At 48.3% G+C, this 13,731-nt stretch overlaps 1 protein-coding gene across 6 annotated transcripts in view; it reads right to left on the bottom strand.

Annotated features, from left to right (window-relative positions):
• The window catches only part of gulp1b (GULP PTB domain containing engulfment adaptor 1b), a 645,746-nt gene that overhangs the window by 21,555 nt on the left and 610,460 nt on the right, over nt 1–13,731 (bottom strand). For all 6 annotated transcript variants that reach the window (XM_072477928.1, XM_072477980.1, XM_072477970.1 and 3 more), the window contains 2 exons: nt 4,424–4,559; nt 3,836–3,930 (listed from right to left, as the gene is read on the bottom strand). In XM_072477928.1, coding sequence (XP_072334029.1) covers nt 3,836–3,930; nt 4,424–4,559 — 231 coding nt within the window. The remainder of the gene's footprint in view (nt 1–3,835; nt 3,931–4,423; nt 4,560–13,731) is intronic.

The raw sequence follows: 13,731 nt of genomic DNA, 5'->3' as shown, positions 1-13,731 counted from the left end.
AGGACACCTCCAACTACAACGGTGCACTGGGCAAGCAGAGACAGTGTGTTCTGAAACTTGTGACACTGACCTTTACTTTTCTTAGTCCTTTAAATTAGACCTACAGACAATTTTCGTCTCCCAAAATTGGTATCTACCTAAGATTGCATGTGGTGCTGTGAATAATTATGCAGACTAGCTGAGACATAAAATTCAGTTTTGCTGATATCCGGACACTTTGGGTGACATTCTCATCAGTGCTCAAGTTCTAAGTGAGTATGAAAATTGTCCCTCTGTGGTGATTGGGGTAGTGAGTTTTTGCATCCTTTTTGCCACAATAGCAACAAAGAGAATACAAGTGGTTGCACATTTTGTGCTGAATTTCAAGAAGATTAAAGACTTTAAAATGCAAAACAACATTGGAAAATGGCAGCTGTTGTCTGTTTTGGTCATCGGGTGCGATCCAAAAGATTCAACGTTTAATTGCAAGAAGCTGTAATATATTGATCGACATAATTACTTGTTTCCAACAGGTTCCCACATACTGTGAAGTTTAAATTCTAAAGTGTACGGCATTTGGCCTCGACACTATCCATGTCTGGAATTCAGCACGATTGAGAGGACTCCAGGGTAGGCCACAGGCCCAGGTGGATCTGATCCCTAACCCAGTGGTCTTTGTATTTGGGCAGGAAGGGAGGAGGGGCTCCCCTACTCCTCCTGACCCTCAAGCAGTGCTGTTAAGGCACTTACTTTCTTTCTGATGGCATGCCATCACCTATGTGGTTTTCCCAAGGCTTAAGAAACCTGTCTGACCACAGATAACCCTGTAAAATAATCAAATCAGAGCCTGGTAGCTGCATTAAAATATTCAAAATCTCAACTTCTCTTTGGGTAGCTGGTCAGCTGCTCGAAAGCAGGAGTAAGCCATTCAGCCCCTCAAGCCTGCTCCGCTATTCAATACAATCATGACTAATCATCTACTTCAATGTCGTGACCCCACACTATACCCATATCCCTTTATATCATTGTGATTTTAAAATGTCAATCTCTGTCTTAAACATATCCAATGGCTGCTCTTCCTCTAAGGTAAAAAATTCTAAAGATTCACAACCCTCTCGAGTAGGAACATTTCTCTTCATCTCGGTTCTAAGTGAATTCCCTCTTATTTTGAAATTGTGCCCACTGGTTATAAACTCCAGCTAGGGGGAAGATCATACCTGCATCTACCTTGTTTATCCCTTTAAGTATTTTGTAGGCTTCAATGAGATCACTTCACATTCTTCAAAACTCCCGAGAATACTCCGAAATCTCTCTTCATAGGACAGTGCTACCATCCTGGGAAGAAGTCTGGTGAACCTTCACTGCATCCCTTCCCAAGGCAATAAATTGCTTCCTACGATGAGGAAACCAAAACTGAACACAATGCTCCAATTGCCAGTCTAACCACGGTTCTATACAATTGAAGTAAAATTTTGCTGCTCTTTGTGCCACCTCCATGAAACTCAGAAGTCAGTGGGCTGAAGTTGGGATTAGGATTTTGAAAACATTTAATCTCTGATCCTATCTCAACCCACCTACCTTTGGATGCTGGAATCCATCTCAGTGTCTCCAAATCACTGTTAAACATAACATGGTATTCATATTTGAAATTATTATATTGTAACTATGTTTAAAGAAGTATGATTCTGTGGCATAAATATTCTGTAGGTACCACTCTAGACCAATGGGGAGCAATTACGAACCAATAGACCAGAGTTTTATTGCTGTCACACTATGACTAGACTTTATTTGGGGATGTGGAGCTTAATAGCAAAATGTCAGTGTTCCCCATCATATTGCCACTGAAAGTGACTGCAACCTCAGGATGTCAGGCATGCGCGGATTAGCACAGAAACCCGCGATTCAGTAGACTGAAGTTAGAGTCCGTTCAACGGTGCATTTAGCGGGATTTTCTAGGAGGCTGCAGCAGCGAGAAACATCCTGCCATCCAGCGGCATTTTGCTGTTGTTTTTTCACTTAGAGTGATTTCTTGTAGGAAAGGCTCCTTGCAGATTGGGACACCATTTTGTCCAGCAGCCCCAATCTTCCCCCCACCCCCCCCCCCTGCCCTTTGAGGCCCCCTGCTTTTTTGATCCCAGCCCCCCCCCCCCCCCCCCCAATTCTGACCCCCTTCCCACTCGCCAACTACGGGGCGGCCCCCAGGACCATCCCTTCTACCTTGCAAGGCCTCCACCCCAGACCGGCCCCTGGCAGTGCCAACCTGGCACCTTCTCACCCTGTAACTGCCATCCTGGCACCCTGGCATTCCTAATAAGGCACCGTCAGGGTGGCACTGCCAGAGTGCCAGGCTGGCAGTGCCCAGTTGGCAGGGAGTGTGCCAGGTTGCCACTGTGCCCTGCCCCCGATCACCATGGGGTCTCCAATGGCCTGGAAGACCCCCCTGTGCGCCATTATACCTCAGTGGGCTAGACAGCTGGTTTATGATGCAGAACAAGGCCAGCAGCACGGGCTCAATTCCTCTGCCAGCTACCAAACAGGCACCAGAATGTGGCGACTCGGGGCTTTTCACAGTAACTTCATATTTGTCACAATAAAAGGTTATTATTACTATGCCTGATCCATGTTTGTGCAACACGGTCACTGAATCACGCCCATAGGCTTTCACCCAGGCTTTTAACGCAGGCTGCACTTCCCTCCCTGGAGTCAGTATTTATTGAAATCAATGAAAATGACAACTTTCCTGCCCTACATTGATATTCCAAACCCTATAAAAATGAAAAGTTGATGAAGAACAGAACTGGCCATGAAAAATAATTCTTACATTCGTGGGATTGATACCAAGTGATTCATTAACAGGGGTGGGATTCTCCGACCCCCCCGCCAGGTCGGAGAATCGCTGGGGGGGGGGGGGGGGGGGGGGGCGGCATGAATCCCGCCCCCGCTGGGTAAGGGAGAACCCCGGCCCAGGTTTCTAAATTTTGTTTTTAAACTTTAACATTTTTTTCTCAATATTTTACCTTTTACCTTCACTGCATGAGTATGTTCAAAAATGTATTTATGTCATGTGAACATTTTTTAAACATAATTTCATTTTAGGGCTTTTTGTTTGCTGGTTGGGTTCCAATGAAAATCTTTGAACATAGTTGGCAGCTTGGACGACCTGATGACATTACTGCAGCTTCATGTTGTGAATGCTGAGTGCTACAGTCAGTTGGAGTATCACTGCACAGTGATAGAGGTGAAATTCTCACCAGAGAGATGGCTGGAAATAAGCAGTGAGCCTCCAGACTTCGCCACTGATCGCAGACTCTGAGCCATCGGAGAGAATACAATTGGAAAGGAACCTTTCAAATTTTACTCTCCGGCACTAATTACTTAACCATGAAATACAGTCTATATTTTATGTAGGTGTGAAGACAAATGCATTTTGCAATCACATACTAGATGCTGCAACTCCCTTTTAGTAAGACTGCATGCTTCTTAAAAATTCAGAACATTCATTCACTTTCTCACAATTTACATCTTAAAGGTCACATGTCCATTGTTATTATTATGAAATATGTGCACGTTTTATTTCTCTGCTCCAGGTACTGGACCGATTCTTTTTACAAAAAAAGGTTCAAGGTTGAATTGATGATGTGCATGCAGTCTATCATGGATTTGTGATAAGTGTTGACATATACTCATAACCGTCCACACTCTGGAGTATTTGAACTTGTCACATTTAAGAGCTGCAGCACATAAAAAGGTCCTCTTGGTAGTTTTGACTCCAGATCTGAATTTTAACTTGCAAAATTATACTCTAAATGACTAAAATAAAAATATGAATTGTTCAATGCATGACTAGATCAGTTACCTGCATTTCATCCAGTTTGGATTGAATGTCCGGTGGAAAGTCTCCCCCACCCGAGATGAAAGGGTCAAATGGCTCAGCACCAAAAATATCTCTTCCTGGAAAGGATATAATAAAAAATAATTTCAGTCCTTGCAAAACCAAATGAAGTCATCATATAACATGGAAAAATTCATAATTACCATAATTACCATTACATTTGCTGATCAAACTTACTAATTTGTTCTGTCGTAAACAATGAATATTTTGGACTAACTGCTGACACCACCTTTGGAAATCCTTCTGCTGGTTTTTCTATGCAAAATGTTCAAAACTAAATTACTTTTGAAGTCTAATTTGACTCAACCATGGAAGATGTATAATTCACTTAAACACTCAGTATATGCAACAAGTCCAGAAAGAAACTTTGTTCCATTAAAAATCTCAGCAATTTATGTCAATTATCATAATCCAATAACTTGTATATTTTACTGCAAACATATACATCATTCCAAAACCATTCAGGCTGATGAGACGAAAAGAAGTATTTCAAATAATTGAAAAGTACAAAAGGAGGACTGGATGTTAATGCAGTTTTAAAGAAAAACTCACTGGTCTCAGAAGATCTAACAGGTAAAGGAGGAAGCTCTGTGCCATTACTGGATGGTGTAGGTAAAAGAGACGATGCTGGTGAAAACGGAACCATGTCAAATAGATCTGTGCTTGGAGACTGAGGTGCGATTCCGCTCTACAATGCAAGTGAAGCAAGACAAAAGCAGAGATGTAAAATAATGATCACTACCAATATCGCGGATTTTATTTTGGGTAAATATGTAATTAATATTTAATACTTTATGACAAAAAGAGCATGCTGTAAGCTTTTGTTATAGCAGTACTAAACACAAAACACAACTCCAATAAAAACTTAAAATATTCTTCACCTTGATGGATGAAATAAAATGCACAGGAGTGATGCAGCATTGTGTGGGTATAGAGTAAAAATGATAGAAATTTTCACTTAAAGTTGTTTTCATTTTGTATTTCAGAAATATCCTGAGGAAGACTCTAAGTTCTTATTTGTGAATCTAAATTAATCAGTATAGCTTCCTTCTTTATAAAGAAAGATTGAATTTATCGCCTTATATTCCTAAAACAGTCAATCGAGTTTAGCTTTTCCATGCCACTCTGTGTAAGGCTCACAATAGCTTTTTCTTTGATTAATTATGTGTTGAAGGTCCATGGGAAGGTTGAAGGTAGCATTTTTCCCAACGGCTTTCAAAACCCTAACCTCAGGGTCATGTGGGTCAGAGGCCTGCACTATGTGAGGACCAGTCACCCAGCAGTGATTTTCCCTGAATTGGTCAATTAGTAACCATCAGACATAACACTGTCAGATCAAGGACAATGGGCAGGCGTTCAACACTGGAGGATCAATAGGTGGCTCTCCAGAACCGAAGGAGCAGCAGCTTGCAGTTCTGATGGCAAATTCAGAACACGAGGATTGAATATTAAATTTGGAGCGATACCAGTGAAATCAGGTCGTACTTGTTCACACATAGAGCATTATCAATCTGGAACTCTCCTCAAATGGCTGTGGACGTTGAGGCAGATTCAAAACTGAAAGATGCATGGTTATTTTAAGGAAAGCACGTAAATGATAAAAATGGGTAAATAGTGTTGAGGTATGTCCACACAGACTCTTAACAATTTTTACAGATGCACCATAGAAAGCATCCTATTTGACTGCATCACAGCCTGGTATGGAAACTGCTCAGCCCAAGACTGTAAGAAACTTCAGAGAGTTGTGGTCACAGCCCAGTCCATCACGCAAAACCACCTCCCATCCATTCACTCTGACTACACCTCCCGCTACCTTGGGAAAGCGGGCAGCATAATCATAGATCATAGAATTTACAGTGCAGAAGGAGGCCATTCGGCCCATCGAGTCTGCACCGGCTCTTGGAAAGAGCACCCTACCCAAGGTCAACACCTCTCCACCCTTTCCCCATAACCCAGTAACCCCACCCAACGCTAAGGCCAATTTTTGGACACTAAGGGCAATTTATCATGGCCAATCCACCTAACCTGCACATCTTTGGACTGGGGGAGGAAACCGGAGCACCCGGAGGAAACCCACGCACACACGGAGAGGATGTGCAGACTCCGCACAGACAGTGACCCAAGCCGGAATCGAACCTGGAACGCTGGAGCTGTGAAGCAATTGTGCTATCCACAATGCTACCATGCTGCCCCTTCCACCCGGGTCATTCTCTCTTCCAACCTCTGCCATCGGGCAGGAGATATAAAAGTCTGAGAACACGCGCTAACATATTCAAAAACAGCTTCTTCCCCGCTGTTACCAGACTCCTGAATGACCTCTTATGGATTGAACTGATCTCTCCACACATCTTCTCCACTGAGTAGTACTGCACTCCGTATGCTTCACCCAATGCCTGTGTCCATGTATTTATTTTATGTCCTATGTTTTCTCACGTATGGGATAATCTGTCTGGACTGTATGCATTGCAATACACTTCACATGTAACAATAAACCCAAATCCAAATATATATCAATAATGATCTTTGTGAAAGCAAGCACAAGATTATAGGGAGAAAAAAAACCCTCAGCAAGGTTCCGTATTCAGGGAAAGACTTTTGAGAAATAGAAGATATTTAACCTCAATATCGTTCCATATTATTGTAGTTTTACAGAATATATCTCCATATACAATCATGATTTCATTTTTATTCAATTCCGCAATTTCCAAGAGCAGCAACAGTTTGCAATGCAGATGACTCTCAGGTACGAGAGTGAGGTGGTTACTGTTATTGTTGCTTTAACCATTGATTTACAAGAGATGTACTTCTAGAAGGCTGAATTTTAAAAAACAATAATCGAACATTTCTCATTTTAATTTCAAGTGATGGAGAAATATCAGGAAGGCCATTACAACATGAAGACTGTTTTCATAGATTTAGAGAAGGCTTATGACTGGTTGCCTAGGAAGAGAACCTGGAGATATGCCAGAATTGGTGGAGTTCCTGAGGAGTATGTGTGACTATTACAGGACATGTATAAGGAATGCCAGACAAGAGCAAATAGCAATGTGTGGAAGAGTGAGAGGTTTAAAGCCTAAGTTGGATTGTGCCAAAATTGGCCACTTAACACCCACATCTTTCTGATCACCATGGATGTTCTACTTTAGCAAGTTAGACAAGTGGCACAGTCAATGATGCTTCCAGATTACATGATGTGGTCAGAATGATGAGAACATAACTGAGTATCTGCAAACTGGAGAAAACACTCAAAGGCAGAGGGATGAAGATCAGCAGATCTAATATATATGGGCAGTGAGTTTGAGTCCAGGGAAGAGAAACAGGCAAGATGTAAAGATTTGTGTAAAGACTTCAAGAAAGTAAGTAATTTCAAGTACATGGGTCGAGGTTGCAGAATTAGCTGTTTGGAATAAGTGGAAAAGATGCAGTGGTGTTGCGAGATAGAACAGAATCTCTGAAACTGAAAGGAAGAATCAACAAACAGTTCTGAGAATGGGTGGCATGGTAGCACAGTGGTTAGCACTGTTGCTTCACAGCGCCAGGGTCCCAGGTTCGAGTCCTGGCTTTGGTCGCTGTCTGTGTGGAGTCAGCATGTTCTCCTGTGTCTGCGTGGGTTTCCTCCGGGCTCTCCGGTTTGCTCCCACAAGTCCCCAAAGACGTTGAATTGGACATTCTGAATTCTCCCTCAGTGTACCGAACTCGGTAATTGTAATGTGGCGACTAGGGGATTTTCACAGTAACGTCATTGCAGTGTTAATGTAAGCCCAATTGTGACAATAAAATTATTATTATTATTAGATTACCCTGGTCAAGTAATGCAGAAACTTGCGAAACATCAAGAGGAACAAAGACTGAATGCTAATGATCTGAAGGTGCTCAGATGGATGTGTAGAATGAAGATCAAGTAACGAGTACATCGGGGACTGAGAATCTGTGAAGACTGTGGGAGCATCAAAGAAAATAGCCAAGGTGAGATTGAAATAGCATGACTATCTGTTACGGAGAGAGAATGGAAGTATGTTGAGGCATGTGATGGAAACAAGGCTGCCACGAAGGAGCTGTTGTATCCAGTCGTGGCCCAGGAAATTGGGGCCACCACCACAATCAGGGGCAAACAAGCAGACTGCTGCCCATAGACCACTGGGGTCACCGTGGTCCCCGCTCTGACCAGCGGTTCTCAGTTGTACATGGTCAACCGAGCCTCGTTGTCCCAAAATGGCAGGGGGTGCATTCTCATCCTGACCCTCTTAAAAGTGTTGCGTTGGATGTTCCGATGCACAAATGATCCAACACGGCTGTAGATGGTACAACTCTGTTTTAGTGTCTTAAACAACGACAACTGGGTCCACAGCTAACCTGTGGACCCAGCCCTATCACTATCTTGGTGAGGCACTCAGCACATGGACTATGTCTGAGGGGCACGCTGTGAGCTCTGTGCTTTGAGCTATCTCCTGGTAGAATGAGTGGGAACTGTGGTGTTCCCTGTTTTATAGTGCGTGTGCTCTCACTGGTGATTGGCTGCGATGTGTGTGTGTGTTGGTTGGTCCAACTGCCTGTCCATCAGTGTGTGTGTGATTGCACCATGATATGCTGATGTGGATATCATGACAAAAAGTGTGCCTTCTGACAACTGAGAAGGCGGCACCTGTATCTAACTCCACTAGCAATGGGTGGCCATTGACCTGAACTATGATCTAATGGGGGCTGCCTTGGGCGATGCAATGCAGTTCAACTGCAGGCAATCATCGTGGGCTCTACCACAAAATGTGTGAAACCAGGGCAGGCAGCCAGGACTGGCGGAGCAGTGGGCGGACCGACCATCCCGAGGTCACTACTGCTTGTGGCCTTTCCGACCGCCGTCCCACAACTCCTGGGGTCTTACGCTTAAGGATTGGGGGAGGAGTACCACCTGATCATCAGGGTACTAAGCCACCGGCCTGACCCCCGGCAACTGCTGTCTTGGGCAGAGAACCAGAGCTACTCAGGTGAGGGGCTGCTGTGTACCGGGGAGTATCACGTCCCAAGCTGAGGATTTCCCTCCTTTGCAATTCCTATATGCCCTGCTCTTCCTCATGACAGGGTGATTTCCATGGCCCTTTTGAGGTCCAGCTGTAGCTGAGAGAGCAACTTTCGCTGAGTGGCCCTGTTATTCACGGCGCAGACCAATCTAACCTGCAACATTTTGGAGAAGCCGGCGCCATATTTGCAGAACTCTGCAAGCTTCCTGAGGCACGCCAAGAATTCCGTTACAGGCTCCCCAGGAATGCTTTCGTTTGTATTGAAACAGTAGCGCTGGACGATGATCGATGGCTTGGAGTTGTAGTTCTCTGCCACTAGCGCTACCAGACCTGCACAGGATTTTGAATCTGGGTGGCGGAATATGCCAGGCTCTTGATCACACTAAAAGTGTGTGCCCCAGAGGCTGTCAAGAGGATCACAGTCTGGCACTCATCCCCAACTATGGTGTTGGCCTGAAAGAAATAGCACATCTGCTCGGTATATTGGGATTGATCATTTATACCTGCATTGTGATGAATGGTTACTGTACCCTTAACACCATGTAGGTGATGCCCCTTTAAGACCGGGTTTGGAACCCTGGAGGACTCCGCCTCCGGCTCTGCCCACCAAGGAGCCGTATATAAGCTGACGCTCTGTAGGCGGCACTCAGTGAGCACTCATCTCCGTAGCTGGCTAGTTCTCTGCTTATTAAAGCCTTCATTTACCATTCCACATATTTGTGTCGTTATTGAGGGTACTACAATTTAATCAGCAGATTACGTTAGGATGGACACCGGTCTCAAGCCTGAAAAGCTCAACCTGGAAGCACGGACACCGGAGGCCAAAGACGTTTTTAAGTACTGGCTCTGCTGCTTCGAGGCCTACCTGGAATCCTCGGAAACTCCCGTCGAAAGGCCTCACAAGCTGCGTCTACTCCACGCCTGGGTGAGCCATAGAATCTCTGCCATGATCGAGAAGGCGACCACTTACGACGAGACAATCGAGATCCTGCGAAAGCGTTTCGTTAGACCCATAAATGAGGTACATGCACGGCACCTGCTCCTACCTGCCGGCAGCGCTCAGGGGAAACGCTGGACGAGTATGTGGAAAAGCTCACCGCGCTTGCCAGGAACTGCAACCATCAGGATGTGACGGGGGACGTCCTCATGAACCTGCACATCCGAGACGCCTTCCTGTCCGGCATCCGTTCGACCTATATCAGGCAGAGCATCCTCGAAAATGGAGCTAAAGACCTTCAGGACACGGTAACGCACGCCACCTCACTGGAAGTGGCCCGCCACAACCTAGGCACGTATCCCGCGGACCCTGCGAGCCCACCTCGGACTTCCCCAGAATCGGCCACGCTACGGACCTGTGTCGCGAGGCGACCCGCCCAGACCGGGGGCACACCGTGCTATTTCTGTGGGCAGGGCCAGCATCCACGTCAACGCTGCCCAGCCCGCTCTGCCATCTGCAGCGACTGTGGAAAGAAGGGGCATTTCGCGAGGGTCCGCCTGGCCAGGCCCAAGGCCCAGAAACAAAAAGCTCACTAGGCCCGAAAATCGAGCTCACAGGCCCGCACGCCCCACAACGCGGCGGCGCACTGGCCGGACACGCCCCTTTCTGATGCGTCATCGGCCACGTGCAAGTCATGGGGGTGGCCATCTTGGCGGCGGACAGCTTCTAGACCCGACACGTGCGACCGACGGCAGCGGTCATTTTGTGAATACGACTCGGCTGAGGACTCAGACTACCCGCAACTGAGAGCGAGCACCCTATACCAATCGCGGCCAAAGCACCTGCGGAACTCCATGATGCAGGTCCAGATCAACGGGCGCAACACTCCCTGCCTCTTCGACTCCGGGAGCACGGAGAGCTTTGTCCGTCCAGAAACGGTAAGGCGCTGCTCCTTGCGCACCTATCCCGCTTCCCAAACCATAGCCCTCGCCTCTGGGTCCCACTTGGTCCAAATCAAGGGGTATTGTATTGCGAATCTTGCGATCCAGGGCGCCGAATACGCTCGTTTCAAGCTCTATATCCTCCCTCACCTCAGCGCCCCCCTGCTGCTCGGTCTGAATTTCCAATGCAGCCACCGAAGCCTGACCCTGAAGTTCGGCGGACCCTTGCCCCCCCTCACGGTATGCAGCCTTGCAACACTGAAAGTTGCACCCCCCTCACTATTCGCGAACCTCACCTCTGACTGTAAGCCCTTTGCCACCAGGAGCCGGCGGTACAGTGCCCAAGATATGACTTTTATCAAGTCAGAGGTCCAGCGTTTACTGGGAGAGGGGGTCCTCGAGGCTGGCAACAGCTCCTGGAGAGCACAAGTGGTCGTAGTACGGTCCAGGGAAAAGAAACGGATGGTCGTGGACTACAGCCAGGCCATAAACCGCTTCACGCAGCTCGATGCGTACCCACTTCCCCGCATTGCAGAGATGGTCAATCGGATCGCTTAATACCACGTATTCTCCACTGTCGACCTAAAATCTGCCTACCACCAGCTCCCTATCCGACCGGAAGACCGCCTCTGTACTGCTTTCGAAGCAGCCGGCCGGCTTTTCCACTTCCTCAGGGTCCTCTTCGGCGTCACAAATGGGGTCTCCGTCTTCCAGAGGGCGATGGACCAAATGGTGGACCAGTACGGCCTGTGGGCTACTTACCCGTACTTGGACAATGTCACCATCTGCAGCCATGATCAGCAGGACCATGACGCAAACCTTGAGAAGTTCCTCCAGGCCGCCCGCGCCCTCGACCTGACCTACAAGAAGGAAAAATGCGTTTTCCACACAACCCGACTAGCCATCCTTGGTTATGTCGTGGAAAACGGGGTCCTAGGTCCCGACCCCGACCGCATGCGGCCCCTTAAGGAACTCCCCCTCCCCCATAGCCTCAAGGCCCTCAAATGGTGCTTGGGGCTTTTCTCCTATTATGCCCAGTGGGTCCCCAGATATGCGGACAAAGCCCGCCCATTCAATGACCACGACATTTCCCCTGACGGCTGAGGCCCGGTCGGCCTTCAGTCGCATCAAGGCCGACATCATCAAGGCCACTATGCAGACGGTGGACGAAACCATCCCTTTCCAGGTAGAGCGCGATGCGTCAGACATCGCCCTGGCTGCTACCCTCAACCAGGCAGCCAGGCCAGTAGAATTCTTCTCGCGGATCCTCACCGCCTCCGAGATTCGGCACTCTTCAGTCGAAAAGGAGGCACAAGCCATTGTGGAGGCTGTGCGGCACTGGAGGCACTACCTAGCCGGCAGGAGGTTCACCCTCATTACCGACCAACGGTCGGTAGCCTTCATGTTTGATAACGCACAACAGGGCAAAATTAAAAATGATAAAATCTTGAGGTGGAGGATCGAACTCTCCACCTATGCGTACGAAATTAAGTATCGTCCAGGGGAGCTCAACGAGTCCCCAGATGCCCTGTCCCGCGCACGCGCGCCAACACGCATGAGGATCGCCTGCGGGCTATCCACGATGACCTCTGTAACCTGGGGGTTACAGGCTCGCCCACTTTTATCAAGTCCCACAACCTACCTTATTCCACCAAGGAGGTCAAGGCCATGATCAGGGCTTGCCAGATCTGCGCGGAGTGCAAACCGCATTTCTACCAGCCAGGCAAGGCTCGCCTTGTAAAGGCCTCGGGGCCCTTTGAGCGACTAAGCATGGACTTCAAAGGCCCCCTCCCGTCCACCAATCGCAATATCTACTTCCTAACCATCATCGATGAGTTCTCCCGCTTTCCATTCGCCGTTCCCTGTCCCGACATGACCCCGGCGACCGGGGTACATCGTTCATGAGCGATGAGCTGCGTCAGTATCTGCTCAGCAAGGGCATCGCCTCGAGCAGAATGACCAGTTATAAACCACGGGGAAATGGGCAGGTGGAGAGGGGGAACGCGACAGTTTGGAAGGCTGTCCTTCTGGCTCTACAGTCGAGAAGTCTCCCAACTACCCGCTGGCAGGAGGTCCTATCCGATGCTCTCCACTCCATTAGGTCGCTCCTCTGCACGGCCACGAATGAGACCCCTCACAACCGCATGTTTGGCTTCCCCAGGAAGACCACCTCTGGGGTCTCGCTTCCACCTTGGTTGACGACTCCGGGACCTGTTCTTCTCTGGAGGCACGTGAGGAGCCATAAGACGGACCCCCTGGTCGAGAGGGTCCAACTGCTACATGTGAACCCCCGATATGACTACGTCGCGCACCCCGACGCAAGGCAAGACCCGGTTTCCCTCCAGGATCTGGCACCCGCTGGTTCCTCCACTGACGCCCCCCACCTCGCGGTTTCCCTACGGGATCTGGCACCCGCTGGTTCCCCCCACTGATGCCTCCCCCTGGGCCCCCACACCGCCGGTAGACACCGGCCGGGCACCCCCCCAACCCCCTCCACACTCCCCGCCGGCGCCGGCGCCACTACCTCCAGCTATTCCCCCTGCCCCTCCGACCCCCTACCCCGACCCGGACGAAGGCTCCGACCACCGTGCACCCGGAATTCCATTACAGACTCCCCAGGAATGCTTTCGGTTGTATTGAAACAGTAGCGCTGGACGATGGTCGATGGCTTGGAGTTGTAGTTCTCTGCCACTAGCGCTACCAGACCTGCAAAGGATTTTGAATCTGGGTGGCGGATTATGTCAGGCTCTTGATCACACTAAAAGTGTGTGCCCCAGAGGCTGTCAAGAGGATCACAGTCTGGCACGCATCCCCAACAATGGTGTTGGCCTGAAAGAAATAGCACATCTGCTCGGTATATTGGGATTGATCATTTATACCTGCATCGAATGTGTCAAGCTTCCCGATGTGTGTCATCATAACAGCGGGCGAACCGTCCTCCAAAGGCCCGTGGAGAGGGCACAGCGA

The sequence above is a fragment of the Scyliorhinus torazame genome, chromosome 2, assembly GCF_047496885.1.
Source record: "Scyliorhinus torazame isolate Kashiwa2021f chromosome 2, sScyTor2.1, whole genome shotgun sequence".
In the NCBI taxonomy this organism is placed as follows: domain Eukaryota; kingdom Metazoa; phylum Chordata; class Chondrichthyes; order Carcharhiniformes; family Scyliorhinidae; genus Scyliorhinus; species Scyliorhinus torazame.
The sequence above is the reverse complement of the archived record's forward strand: the minus strand, read 5'-3'. Positions and strand labels throughout refer to the sequence as shown.